General features: G+C 42.4%; 2 protein-coding genes and 1 pseudogene across 6 annotated transcripts; 1 reads left to right on the top strand and 2 right to left on the bottom strand.

Moving 5' to 3' along the window:
- The first annotated feature begins 33 nt into the window (after positions 1-33).
- On the top strand, positions 34-2,870 carry LOC118367836 (protein lin-37 homolog). 5 transcript variants are annotated; one of them, XM_035751527.2, is made up of 10 exons: positions 34-140; positions 524-573; positions 699-774; positions 918-965; positions 1,105-1,134; positions 1,228-1,313; positions 1,461-1,621; positions 1,741-1,872; positions 1,966-2,039; positions 2,216-2,870. In XM_035751527.2, exons 1-10 carry the CDS (start codon positions 49-51, stop codon positions 2,301-2,303), a joined length of 837 nt encoding a protein of 278 aa, XP_035607420.1. In that variant the 5' UTR covers positions 34-48; the 3' UTR covers positions 2,304-2,870. The 5 variants fall into 5 exon arrangements, with proteins under 5 accessions (XP_035607420.1, XP_035607421.1, XP_035607422.1 ...); XM_035751528.2 differs by having other exon boundaries at positions 705-774; XM_035751529.2 differs by having other exon boundaries at positions 118-174.
- A 149-nt stretch (positions 2,871-3,019) lies between these two features.
- Positions 3,020-5,434, bottom strand: LOC118367828 (C3a anaphylatoxin chemotactic receptor-like). The gene is made up of 2 exons (XM_035751517.2): positions 5,297-5,434; positions 3,020-4,674 (listed from the first exon to the last, which is right to left on the bottom strand). Exons 1-2 carry the CDS (start codon positions 5,331-5,333, stop codon positions 3,641-3,643), a joined length of 1,071 nt encoding a protein of 356 aa, XP_035607410.1. The 5' UTR covers positions 5,334-5,434; the 3' UTR covers positions 3,020-3,640.
- A 5,256-nt stretch (positions 5,435-10,690) lies between these two features.
- LOC118367651 (heat shock cognate 71 kDa protein-like) lies at positions 10,691-14,629 on the bottom strand (annotated as a pseudogene).
- Between the last annotated feature and the right edge of the window lie 399 nt (positions 14,630-15,028).

Below are 15,028 nucleotides of genomic sequence, written 5' to 3' on the forward strand. Positions count from 1 at the left end.
TGGCCAATCTAGAAAAAGTTGGTAAGTGACAGACATTGATTTGAACCAATGATAGTCGACTCCACGTTGTCCAACCAGCAGAAAGGAAACGACCTGCGCGCGGAAGAGGAAAGTCCACTGAAACAAATCCGACCACCGAGGTAACCAACCAGGCAGCTAGTTAGTTGTTGGAGGGTAACAAAACTATGTTCTATGTATAGATACGTGGCATTTGGACATTAATTGTGCAATAATTTTCTGCTGATGAAAAGTTATGTATCAAATAGACATAATTCCAATAATGCGTCTCACACGCTTACTAAAAAAAAAAGACTGCTTCAATTTGCGTTAACTAGCTACTTTAGCTAGCTACGGCATCCAGGCACAACTACAGTCATCTTGGGTCATTTAATATCTAGCTACATATTTTGCGTCAGTGTTTCCCTGTACATAAACTTTTTAGCAAGCTTGTCGTTGTAGCTAGCTACCAACTAACTTGTATTTTATATTTTGTTTTGGGGATTTCTGAATGTCGCTGTGAAAGTGTTAGTAGACTGATCATGCATCACGTCAAGATCAAGACTGAGAAGCCAGGTGAGCGCGTGAACATTTCAAAACCAAAAACCAATTCAGCTGACGATACAGTGGGACTTAACACTAACTACTGGAATTATTATATCTCTCCTAAGTAAAGTCGACTGTTTATTTATTTTTGTCAGATGCAGAGGGGAGTGGTGCACGCAGCCGACTGGATGCAGTATTACAGGGGCTGGTAGAGAAGAGTGACAGTGAGAGGTTGGTGTTTTTATTGTATTTGGAAAGATACAGTACAGTACTGCCTTGACACTGAAACTTACAGCTTCAGGAACCTTTCATTGGCTGTGCACTATCTAATCAAGCCTAGGTGATGGGAAATGTTGGTTTTGCTGTTTTTCCAGGGAGCAAAATGAAGATGAGACAAAGATGGCAGAAGAGTCTTTGAGCAAGTATGGCCTTAACATTTATTATCTTCATCTGGTATTCCAACTTTTTATATTAAACAAAGTATGCTATTTAGACTCACTCAATAGCCTATTGTGGTTCCACTACTTCTGTAGTAATTCCGATTGCCTGTTTCTTCCATAGAGATGTGTCTCCATCTTCTGCTGGGAAGCGGTAAGCCTTATTTGAGTTTTTTTTTAACACATTTGACTGTTATACACTGAAAGGCCTTGACCTGTTACCTTTCCCTCGTCGTTGATGTCATAGCCCATCATCACGGTTCCCACAGCACCGGAGGAAGAAACGGAAAGAGATGGATGATAGCTTAACGGAGAGTAACCAACATAAACAAAGTAAGTCTGCTGCAGATGTCAATTCCCTGCCAAACACAGTTCATTTGACTTTTAAAAACCTTTCTCTCTCACTCACTGACTCTACCCTTCAAGCTCTAGATATTCACCTACATATACAATCATTTGTTCTCCGACCCTCTCTGCTAGATGCCTACATTATCAAGTTGTTTGACCGCAGTGTGGACCTGGCCCAGTACACCACCAGTACCCCACTTTACCCCATTTGCCGGGCCTGGATGAGGAACAACCCGGCAGTCAGAGAGAGAGCTGCATCCCCAAGCCCCCCACACAGCATGGGGGAAGAGGAGGTAAGCTCACAACCAAAAAGCAGGACAAAGATGCCCACAATGTGGGCATAAATATATATTTTTCATTAGTGCTCTCTGTCCAGTATTTGTTTTCTCACTTTTCACCTGCATCTTGCCAGGCTGCAGACATGCTCAATGGTAAGGGACAGAATGTGTATCGCCTCCCTCCGCCCACCTCCTGTCCTCTCAACCCTTCTGGAGATCCTGTCAATCTGAGGATCCCATCCACAGAAAAGCCTATTGTCAGCAAGGTACTGTATAACATCTGCTACGCCTAGCCATCATTTTCACATTTGCCACAGTAAAACGGTGGATTGCTTCAATCTGTCTGTCTTTGTCACCAGTCTACAGATACAGCTCTTGTGTCTGGTCCCCTCATATACAACCACATAGAACGCTGGAAAAAGATCAGGCAAAAGTAAGTCCAAGGCATCTAAATAATCACAAAAGATAACTTTGTTGACATGAATAGATTGTGGAGTCGAATATCAACTATTAAACCGAATTGAATCTTGATTGGAAAAAAAGTTTATACAAATTCTGTCAGTAAACATTGTTTATCTAGCTGCGATCAATCTTATTAACTGTGTTCAGATGGAAAGAAGCGTCCAACAAGAATCAGCTGAGGTATAGCGAGAGCATCAAGATCCTGAAAGAGATGAAGGAGATGTATGACCGCTAGCTGAGAATCCCCCAGGCAGTATCCCACAGCAGAGGGAGGAGAAAAGAATAGAGCAGGTAGGAGCTACGAGCAAGTGATCTACCCCAGGACGCTGCACTAGTCCTCTCCCCAAGGAGGACATTACGTGTGATGATGTCAGAGGATCCTCATGGAGCCCATTTCTACCATATACTGCCACAATTAGGGACCCATAGTCCTCGTTTTGAAAAATGTAGCAATACTTTCAGTAAGTTGGTGCTTCTGGTGGGCCCAAGTTCATCTGTTTAAATAATTATTACATGTTTTTTGTCCTATTACAGAATATCTGGTAATGCATTATATAGTCTGTTGTCAATCACAACAATGTGTCATGAAAAGTTTGTAAACAGGTTGAGTAGTGTCTAAATTCCGGAATACTCTAAATTAATTCCAGGCTTCCAGTGGTAAATATTTGTGTTTTAGGTTCACCAGTTTCCCAGACAAGCAGTGCTCTTATGAATCTTTTTTGTTTAAACATTCAAAAGAAAAGTCTCTCACACATCTAAAATTTTAAGTAAACTGTAAAAATAAAAATTAAAGTTGTAAAGAGCTATTGTAATTTATTAATCGCTATAATATATCTGCCAGTGCTGTTTTTACAATTGATTGATTTCTGAAATGTAATTTCTCCACAAATGATTTCTCCACAGCAGTTATTTTGGGAGAGGGTTTTTCAGAAGGATCTTGTCATCTGCAGGTCAGAAACACAGTCCACATGGAAGAAATAGGTCCAAGATATCTATCACATACAGGCAATAAATGTTCTGTTTGTTTTGGATCACAAAAGGAATGTTGTCTGAAGTAAACATTTGTAAGTGTTTTTCTTTGGTCAGATTTCAAAGTCCTTTCAGGAGTCAACTCTTGTATTAGCTACAAGCAAAATATAAACAAATAAATTAATAAATGACCTTAAAGAGGTTTTTTGTTATTTTTGATACCAAAATTGATCTGTCTGGTCGAACAGTCTTGTAAGAATTTGAAATTAGAGGTTTAGGAATGTTATTGTCTAGTTGTGTGTGAGAATTTCCCCATAATGTCAACATAACATCAAAATAAGGTCTCCGTAACTTCAACATAACATCACTATAACAGAAGTTAAATCTGATAACTGCATCAGCATTGCTCTTTGAGGTTTTAGGCTGGGTGTCTGTAAAGCAATTTGTGACAACTACTGATGTAAAAAGGGCTTTATAAAATACATTTGATTGATTTCATTGCCACCATGAACACCACAATGACAACAGCTACAGTCAAATTACTCTGTAATACAGATGTACTAGCCCTGTCTTTTGCAGATGTCTCCCATCTCACACCTCAGTTTACACTTTACTATCAGACTGGTCACCAGTGAGGTGTAAAAGTCCTCCTTCTCCTGGAGCCAGAGACTCAGACTTACGGGAGATCCGGGAGAGATGGGAGCTCAGGGAGCGCGTTGATGACACAAAGTTCATCCCGTGGTCCTCTGCAAAAGCATTCTCGAATACGAGCAACACGGACTGACGCAGCTTCTTCTGGAACTCGTCACACATGAAGACGTACAGGATGGGGTTCAGGCAGCTGTTGAGGAAGGCCAGGCTAGCGGACAGGGGAGTCCCTATATGCACGACCAGCTTGAGGCCTTGGTTGTCTTCCATGAAGTCCAGAAACTGGAAGACGTGGAAGGGCATCCAGCAGATGAAGAAGGCCAGGACAACGGAGACGATGATTCGGAGGGACCTGTGCGTTCTTCCTTTCTGAAGGCGCCTGGCGCGTATCCATATGGCAATGTAAGAGCCTATGATGACCAGGAATGGGATGAGAAAGCCCAGCAGAAAGCGGAACACAACCAAGTTCCTGTAGGAAGAATGGGAAATTGAATAACTGCACATTGTCCTATTATCATGGTGTATGATCTCCCGAAAGATGGTGAATGGGAGGCTACAGACCAATGAAGCTAACCAGATCCCCACACAGATGACCTCAGCCCTGCCTGGCGTGCACTTGTTATGGGCCCACACAACCACCCACGTGGACAGGCAGCGGTGCAGACTGATGGCCGCCAGGAGGAAGATGCTGGCGAACATGTTGAGCATAGTCACCATGCTGTTTAACTTGCAAAGGATGTCACCGAAAGGCCAATCATAACCACGGACAATGTAGATGATATAGAGGAGCAGAAAGGAAGTGAAGAGGAAGTCCGCCAAGGCCAGGTTGAGGAACCAAACAGAGTTGACATTCTTCTTTATCCTGCAGCTCGTCACGTAGATCACCAAGCCGTTGCCAGTGGGGCCAAGCACAAACGCCACACAGTAGACAACCAGAGATATTATGCCCATCCCAGTTGTCACATCAGAATATACCATGGTAGAGTTTTCTGAAATTAGAAAGAAATATTACCAATTGTCTTTTAGGCTCTGACACATTGTAATCTTAAATATAGTGCTGATTAGTAGACTTTTCTATAAGAGATTATTTGAAACGGATGTTATCTGAAAGTTATTTGCAAGGGAAGTCAGTATCTTGCAAAATGGTGTATATTTTGTGCAACCTTGCACGCGTACTGCACAGCTATAGATAAGCCTTAAATATCTATTTGTTTATTTGGATAAATTATTCACAAGAAATGTCCCAATGGAATGGGGAAAAAGAGAAGGTTACATTGTGGTAATTTGTTACCCCAGTTTTCATTAATTTCCCACCTACTATGACCAGGTATGACTTTCAACAAGGAAAGTCATTAGATTTATTGAAGACATTTAGTACATGACTTAGCCCTCATATGTTCTCTATTCACACATAATGCAACAATTCTAATGCATAGGAGTTTCTAAAAAAGTTTGAGTAAAAGCAATTGACAAAAATCGAGATGACATTAAGAATTGCATATTTGTCATGAAACTCTACTTCTACAAATGAAGCATCAGTCTGAGTGAAAAGTTAAAGCACCCGGTGCAGAGATCATAAGGGTAGAAAAAATAGACTATAAAGCGTCTTACCCATTTCCATCTTATTCTCTATAGCAAAGAATATCATCCACTCTCTCGCCACAAATGAAACCGCTCTCTCTAACGTGCGCGCACTGTCGCCCTCTGCCTCCCTCCCTTTCTCTTCAAACACCCTCTTAAAGTTTAAAGTGTCTTATTTCATATTTGAAGATGGTGTGGATTAGGGTTGAATAACAGGAACTGGGTTACCGAGATTTCCCGGCCAAACCTACTCCACATTTTCCCAGTATGAATAACTGCGAAAAACCGGTAAATTCTAATAAATTATTTATATGAATAGGCTCAGCATGATGTGAAATGGAATTCTTACATTATATGCCATATCTAAATCTGGCTTCTTTTGAAAAAGTGCTAAATTGTCATTATTGAGTAAAAGTAAAGAAAATGACTCAAGTAAAAGTGAAAGTCAGCCAGTAAAATACTACTTGAGTAAAAGTCCAAAATTATTTCGTTTTAAAAATACATAAGTATCAAAAGTAAAAGAATGAATAATTTCAAATTCCTTTATATTAAGCAAACCAGACATAACAATTTTCTTTACTTTTTTTATTATCGGAAGGCCAGGGCACACTCCAACACTAATTTACAAATGAAGTATGCGTGTTTAGTGAGTCCGCCAGATCAAGTGTGTGAATTGGACAATTTTCTTGTCACTGTAACGAGTACTGCTGGGTGTCAGGGAAAATGTATGGAGTAAAAAGTACATTGTTGTCTTTAGGAATGTAGTGTAGTAAAAGTAAAAATTGCCAAAAATATAAATAGCAAAGTAAAGTACAGATACCCCATCAACGCTTCTCAGTGTGGAGCGCAGTTCACAATGCTTCTTATTAAATTGTCCCCCCCATAAATCTACACACAATACTCCATAATGACAAAGCAAAAATAGGTTTTTAGAAATATTTGCAAATAAAAAAAAACAATAATAATAATCTCACATTCACATAAGTATTCAGACCCTTTACTCAGTACTTTGTTGAAGCACCTTTGGCAGCGATTACAGCCTCCAGTCTTCTTTGGTATGACACTAAACGCTTGGCACACCTGTATTTGTGGAGTTTCTCCCATTCTTCTGCAGATCCTCTCAAGCTGCCAGGTTGGATGGGGAGTTTCGCTGCACAGCTATTTTCTGGTCTACAGAGATGTTCAATTGGGTTCAAGTCCGAGCTCTGGCTGGGCCACTCAAGGACATTCAGAGACTTGTCCTGAAGCCACTCCTGCATTGTCTTGGCTGTGTGCTTACGGTTGTTGTCCTGTTGGAAGGTAAACCTTTGCCCCAGTCTGACATGCTATGCGCTCTAGAGCAGGTTTTCATCAAGGATCTCTCTGTACTTTGCTCTGTTCATCTTTCCCTCGATCCTGACCTGTCTCCCAGTCCCTGCTGCTGAAAAGCATCCTCACAGCGTGATGCTGCACCACCATGCTTCACTGTAGGGATGGTGCCAGGTTCCCTCCAGACGTAACGCTTGGCATCCGGGCCAAAGAGTTCAATCTTGGTTTCATCAGACCAGAGAATCTTGTTTCTCATAGTCTGAGAGTACTTTAGGTGCCTTTACGGCAAACCTCAAGCGGGCTGTCATGTGCCTTTTACTGAAGAGTGGCTTCCATCTGGCCACTCTACTATAGAGGCCTTATTAGTGGAGTGCTGTAGAGATGGCTGTCCTTCTGGAAAGTTTTCCCATCTCCACAGAGGAGCTCTGGAGCTCTGTCAGTGACCATCGGGTTCTTGGTCACTTCCCTGACCAAGGCCCTTCTTTCCAGATTGCTCAATTTGGCCGGGCGACCAACTCTAGGAAGAGTCTTGGTGGTTCCAAACTTCTTCCATTTAAGAATGATGGAGGCCACTGTGTTCTTGGGAACCTTCAATGCTGCAGAAATGTTTTGGTACCCTTCCCAGATCTGTGCCTCAACACAAACCTGTCTCGTTGCTCGTTGGACAATTTATTTGACCTCATGGCTTGGTTTTTGCTCTAACATGCACTGTCAACTGTGGGACCTTTTATATAGACAGGTGTGTGCCTTTCCAAATCATGTCCAATCAATTTAATTTACCACTGGTGGACTCCAATAAAGTTGTAGAAACATCTAAAGAATGATCGACGGAAGCAGGATGCACCTGAGCTCAATTTCGAGTCTCATAGCAAAGGGTCTGAATACTTATGCAAATAAGGCATTCCTGTTTATTTGTAATACATATGCAAAAATGTCTAACTCTGTTTTTACTTTGTCATTATGGGGTATTGTGTGTAGATTGATGATGATTTTTTTAATTGAATCCATTTTAGAAAAAGGCTGTAACGTGACAAAATGTGGACAAAGGAAATGGATCTGAATAATTCCTGAATGCATTCTATAGCCTATAGATCTTTGAGCCTACCTCTTTCAGGTAATACATTAAATGCAGTATTAGCCTTACATTTAGCTAATGAATGATGGGTTATGCATAGGCTAAGCTTCTAATTTATAGCTGTCTCTTGCATAATCCACACCTACGCTCCACTGGCCTCTCTCCTTACAAAAATGCTCCTTAGCTCTTGGAGTCCCAGGAAAAGCTAGACTAGAATAATAGCTTGCTGGACATTTTTTTAAATCATTATTAGACCATTAATAGACTATTGGAAGAGGGATACAGTCTCTTGTTTGCTGAAAGTTAGATAGGCCTACAGCAACCAATAGAACTCGTAGGGAGTTTAAAAGAGGAGAGAATGCACGGTGGTAGGTTCTGACAGTTATGGAGTGAATAGATAGCCATCTGCATCATATTCTAGTCCTATATTTATTATTCAAGGGTGTCATTACAAGGGTGAAGATAAGGACAACAAAACGTATTTAATTTAACTGTTGAAAGCAAAGAAGGAATGAAGCAACAATGGAGAAAGGAGGTAGGCTTATACACACATGGTAAAACATTAAGGGAAATGTTTTAAAAGGTATATATGTCAGCCTGCAAATTATACACATTTTAAAATAGGCCATATTATATTTCCAAATATAATTGTGACTTTGTAGGCATCATGTCCTGCACCAGCATCACGTTCTCTCCCAGCTTCATGGTGTGAATACTAATACAGTCCAGACTCAAAAAAGATTAGGCTACTGGAGCTTGTTTCCTTTATTTACCCAAGAGAGCATGTATACATCTATTGGCTTTTATGTTTTTGTGTAATGTGCGGTAGCCTATATCATAAACAATGTATTGGATAATGGCACTATCATTTGGGCTTGGGATCATAACATGTCGTTGATGTATGACTCATCAGGCTTGGATGTTCATGCCGATCAAAGCTCTAATCAAATCCAGACACATTTAGATTCTTTATATAGTTTAGAATGGCACTTCAGGTTTTGGCCTGAAATACCGGGTTCGTCGTGTGACAAGAAATTTATGTTCAGGATGGAACATTTGTAAAATACCAGGAAAATATTTAACCCTGTTATGGCTTGCTTGCGTGACACATTTTTAAATACTTTCCATATCTGCTGTTTGGGGAAAAGTTGGGGGGCAAAAAAAAACGTTACTTTCCCAAGGACAGTTCACACATTTACAAAAGAAATAACTACCAAATGTGTTTTAGTAAGACTTTCCAAGGGTTACTATAAAAAAATAAAAAAATGATGCATGTGTGCGTGCGTTTTGTTGGTTATGTTTTTCCTCAATGGTCTCTCGGCACTGCTCTGACTTCAAACAGAAAAAACCTTTATACAACTTTAATTGAATGCATCTTTTTTCAGTTCCATTGAAAAAAATTAGACTGTGGCCACACAGTGAGCGGCTGTGCATGAGACAGGTTGAAGTATCACTAGCTGATGGGAACGCAAGCCGGATCAAGCCTGTGTGACATCACACACTCATCTGTGGGACTACTGTTTGCAGGAAGAAGAGTTTGTGTAAGGAGACATGCAGCTGGGGTCCACTGTGACTCTAGTTGGATGCGACGGTCTGGTCAATCCAGCCACACAGGTAGGCGACACGGGAGTAGATGACAGGGGTACTGACGTTGCAGTTGGTGGTGCCCTAGGACACAATACCCAACTGAAACCACACGCCACTGCTCTGACACAACAGAGGACCGCCAGAATCACCCTGGAGATGGAGGAGAAAAAAGGAGAGGTTAGGAGCACTGGCACTGGTAGAGATGATTGTATTAGGGGCCGAGTTGTAGCCCATCTGACTTCCATTGTCATGCCATTGCCAGATAATTTGGTTAAACAAATCTGTACCTGGCTACTTTAAGATAGCGCATGTGTTGGTGAAAGGTTGTTGCCGGACGACATGATACGAGAGTGATTAGAGAGAAATGTTCAGTAACTGACTGGAGAAAGGTAGCCTCAACTTGCTCCAGAAGGACATGGGAGGTCAGTCAGTTACCGGACACTCCGGAGGCTCCGGCGCAGATCATGGCTTCAGTGGTCCTGTTCTGGCCCCAGTACTGCTTGCACTGAGCAGAGCTCAGCAGAGGAAGGGCCACCTGCTGGAGGATACGGGGGCTTGCTGGGGACAGGGGACGACATGGTTAGGAAGGAGCTCAGTGAAGGAGCTCAGTGCTCTTAATGAAAGCTGAGGTGGAAACATTGCCACAATACATTTGACATTTTAGAAATTTAGCAGACGCTCTTATCAAGAACACCGTACTGTAGTGAGTGCATACTTTTCCGGAAATAATGCAATAGTGCTACATTTGCAAGTGTGGCAGTTTCTTTCCACAAACTGAGAATGAGGAAGGAAATCATGATGCAAACATTAGGCCTTTATCTATGATGCAGCTGTTTTCTTAAGAGCCATGCCCATTGCTGACTGGTTTACTGATTAAAACAGTTTTTGTGTATTTTACCATCCATTTGCACATACTCTTGTATTAACTGTAAATCTATCGTGTATCAATAATGGTTCAGTAGCTTGTGTGGCCACTCACAGGTGGTGTCAGTCTTGCCCCAGCCAGTGGTGACACAGCAGGTTCCAGAGGGGAAGGGGGTGCTAGAGGAGGCCAGGCACACAGGGGACACGCGGGAGGTGATCTGGACGGGGGAGGACAGCTTCAGCGGGGTCACGTTGTTGTTAAAGTTCTGGCTGTTGTAGTAGGGGTGGGTGATAGCCTACATGGATCAAGGAAAGATGTAGACACAGATAGTGAAGTGATTCATCTTCGAAAGTGAACAGAATCTCAGAACTCTGGTAAAACCTATGAAGCAGGCAGGCATGTTGTGGTTAAGTGAGTGGATCTCTTCCCAGGCTCCTGGACTTAACCTGGAGATGCTTTTGACCTGGATCGGCTCAGCATTGGACTGACGATCGTGCTCCCCCAGGATCACATGGTGACGGCCAGGACTGGAGAGAGAGAAAACAGATTACAGTATGTATGAATGAACCCAGCTTATCTGAGTGCAACTAAGAGGAATGCTGTATGTACTTATGAACATGGTGCTAATAAAGCACTATTGAATGGAATTAAATGCACTTATGTGACACGGCAATGGGCAGCAGTGACAACCCAGTAATGTCTGATTAGGGAGCCTCCACAGAAGTGGAATCCAGAGGTATTCTGGGGGGATTCCGGTGAGCTCAAACTTGCAGAGGATTTTGTTGTCCTTGTTCATGGCTCTCTCCCCCTAATTCACCTGAGAAATAAATAATGGGAATGGATTAATACTAGATAGAATCATGGAGGGTATAGGTGATCTGGCTCCTTTACACAAATGTAGGCAGCTGATAAAGACTCACCTGGATGAGCACTCCGGGTTGGCTTTCTGAGTATGTTGTGAAGGTCTGGGTCTGCTTGATGGGGATGGTGGTGTTCCTCTTGATGAGCACAGTCATGACCCCTCCCGCCATCTCAATACCAAGCATCTCAAGTCCAGCAGCAGCAGGTCCTGCACGTTCTCTGACGTGCCACCGGCCAAGATGGCAGTCTGCACAGCTGTGGAGGACAAAGAGGAGATGTTGGATGAAACATTGTATCACATACACTTGACACAGTGAAATGTTCCTGCAACACACAGTGAGATACCTACAGGCGCCATAAGCCAGCACCACCTCTTGTTGCCGCTGATGTCCTTCTTGAATTTACGCTTGAACTCGCTGATGAAGTGATTGACCATGCGGCCTCCCAGGTGGGTGTCGCCGGCGGTGGACTTGACCTCAAAGATGCCATCCTCGATGGTCAGGATGGACACGTCTAACGTGCCGCCACCCAGGTCGAAGAACAGGACTCTCCACCCGGCACAGCCAGAAGAGGACTGGCCACCCCACATATGCTCTCTCTAATTCTCTCTTTCTTTCTCTCTCTCGGAGGACCTGAGCCCTAGGACCGTGCCCCAGGACTACCTGACATGATGGCTCCTTGCTGTCCCCAGTCCACCTGACTGTGCTGCTGCTCCAGTTTCAACTGTTCTGCCTTATTATTATTCGACCATGCTGGTCATTTATGAACATTTGAACATCTTGGTCATGTTCTGTTATAATCTCTACCCGGCACAGCCAGAAGAGGACTGGCCACCCCACATAGCCCGGTTCCTCTCTAGGTTTCTTCCTAGGTTTTGGCCTTTCTAGGGAGTTTTTCCTAGCCACCGTGCTTTTACACCTGCATTGTTTGCTGTTTGGGGTTTTAGGCTGGGTTTCTGTACAGCACTTTGAGATATCAGCTGATGTACGAAGGGCTATATAAATACATTTGATTTTATTTGATTTGATTCGATTTGCGCTCACCGCCGACCTGATAAGAGAGACCAATTAAGTCAGTAGGACTTTCAAAGGACTAATCAAGCAGACCCAGTGTGAGTCGTACAAACCAGTGTTTTTTGTTTGTTTTGTGGTTTCTGTACCTTCTTGTCCAGGCCACAGGTGATGGCTGCAGTGGTGGGCTCGTTGATGATACGCAGGACATTGAGTCCAGAGATCACTCCAGTATCTTTGGTTGCTTGGCGCTGGGAGTCGTTGAAGTAGGCAGGGACTGTGATGACAGCATTGTTCACTGGCTGAAGAGGGAAAAATAGTATTAGTTAGTGTCTAGTGTGTATCATCCCTAAATAGATTGTCAGTTGGAGTTATTAACATACAATGTATAGCCATCCAATCTTTTCAAACCTACATGGGGTGCATGGAGTGGGTAGGGGCTAAGACTAGATTTGGAATTGAGGTGGTTTTTCATTTGGTTAGTCAGACTCCCTACCTTGCCCAGGTAAGCTTCAGAATCTCCTTCATCTTGGTGAGCACCATGGAGGACACCTCCTCAGGGAAAAAGGTCTTCCTCTCTCCCTTGTACTCTACTTCCATCTTGGGCTTGCCTGGACACTGGACAACATGTGTGTCCAGAAACAGAAAGTGATGCGATAGACAAATCATTCAAATAGGCTTGACAATAACTTCTAGCTTCATGCTACTTAAACACTGCTTAAACAATTTTAGATAAGCTTTATGCTAGTTCTTAATGCTCCTCCGTCCGCCAATAGCTGACATAAAGCATAATAGTGTCATTATGAGAGTGGGGTCATGTCCCTTGAATTGGACAGGAGCTGGCAAGTCAAGCTGAAAAAGCAGAGTTGAATGCAACGCTTCTTAGAAAAGGAGTTACCTTGCTCAGTCAGTTGTGCAACGCTTCAAAGATTACCACACAAACCTCAGAACAACCGCTGCTCAATTCCACTGAAGCACTCCTCTTCCTTTCCTGTACAGAGACTAAGAGGACGAGTGCCGTGTCTCTACAGAGTATATAACGACAGACAGACAGCAGACGGCTCACTGAGATTCCATCAGGGAATCAGGTGGCTCAGCCAGGGAAAGTTCCAGGCCCTCGTAGTTTGTGTGCCCATTCAGTGCTCGCCAACTAACTTTATCTGGTATAGGAGTTAGCGGAATTGCTGTTAGACATTGCTGTTAGAAATTAGAAAAGGAACACTATTGTATTTTCCCTGATTTATAAAAATAAATGTGAAACAAGTTTGTCCTGTCCACAGAGAAAGGAGGTTTTCTCAGGGCATGTTTAACTTGGTTCGCATGGTCTGGGGGCTGTTCAGTGATATAAGCACTGTGAGAAGACTACAGATATCTCCTACCAGCAACCGGCCTGTGGATTCAAATTCATTAGAAAAGCAGGAAAGCAAGCAGCAAAGCACATTCTAGTTTGTACAGTAAATGACATGCTGTAATGAATTGACAGTAATGAATTGACAGTATTTTTGAATAAATGAAGCATTTTTTATATAGTTGTCTGAACCTTTCACTGCATGCTCCATGAAAATACAACACTAACCATGAAAGCATTTCACCAAAGGCTCAAGTCAAGTAGGTCACACAAAGGCTATTCTAAAAAGGTTCAATTAAGAAAAGATTCACATGCCTTTAATGTCCCACAGTTTATTACATTTAACCCTTACATAATAACAGTCCATACATACAATGACAATCCTGTCCCTCCAACATACTGAAACCTATTCTTCACTCTCCATAATAACAGTCCATACATACAATGACAATCCTGTCCCTCCAACATACTGAAACCTATTCTTCACTCTCCATAATAACAGTCCATACATACAATGACAATCCTGTCCCTCCAACATACTGAAACCTATTCTTCACTCTCCATAATAACAGTCCATACATACAATGACAATCCTGTCCCTCCAACATACTGAAACCTATTCTTCACTCTCCATAATAACAGTCCATACATACAATGACAATCCTGTCCCTCCAACATACTGAAACCTATTCTTCACTCTCCATAATAACAGTCCATACATACAATGACAATCCTGTCACTCCAACATACTGAAACCTATTCTTCACTCTCCATAATAACAGTCCATACATACAATGACAATCCTGTCCCTCCAACATACTGAAACCTATTCTTCACTCTCCAACTCGCAGGCCGAGGAACTGAAATGTCAAGCAGCTATACATTTGGAAATAATCCTCAATTTTTTTATGAATTGCAACAAACCCAATTATACTCGGAATTACATGTTCACTCCTACCTACCTTAACGCACTGGACACCTGAAAGTGACATCTCCTTTATGGCAATTAGCTGGATCCGAATAAAACATCTTTAAATGACCAAAAAACTAACCCAAACACATAATATCAAACTTTCACTAAGCAAGATTGTGACAGACATGTATATGCACATATAGTATTCCAGACAGTATTGGCACACTGTCTGGAAAGTGTGACAATACTGTCTGTCACAAAGTGTGCCAACCCTGAGGGATCTTGTAGAACTAATCGAACCTGACCCCACCTCCCGGCTCTTTCTCGGAACTGAACCAATGTACAGCTACTCCGGTCACACAGGTCCACTATGACACATAGGTCAGCAGCTGGCATCCTCTTTATATCCTTAGAAATAGACTGACTAGAACAGGCATCCCCATAATTCTATTTCTATGTTTACCAATCACCAGGGAGTCACAACACATACAAACTGTTGCTACATGCAATTTTTCAGTGGTCTTGATGCAGTTCCAAGACTTGTTTTCTTCCAGTAGTATCACATATTACGTAGTTAAATCTCAGATCAAGGGTGAGAACCCCTTTTGGACACATCATAGTCCTAGGTAGATCCCACAGCAATATTAATACTTCAACGTTAGTGGACAAGACATGTAAATAGTACACACTCCTCTTAGGAAATAAGTCCCTTGTTTTGAGTCCACCCCACAGTTACTACAGGTTGTAGCTGAACGTTCAAGAGGTTAAGTTAAGGACTGATCTGAGTTCAGGAGA

Source organism: Oncorhynchus keta, chromosome 34, assembly GCF_023373465.1.
Source record: "Oncorhynchus keta strain PuntledgeMale-10-30-2019 chromosome 34, Oket_V2, whole genome shotgun sequence".
NCBI classification, from domain to species: Eukaryota; Metazoa; Chordata; class Actinopteri; order Salmoniformes; family Salmonidae; genus Oncorhynchus; species Oncorhynchus keta.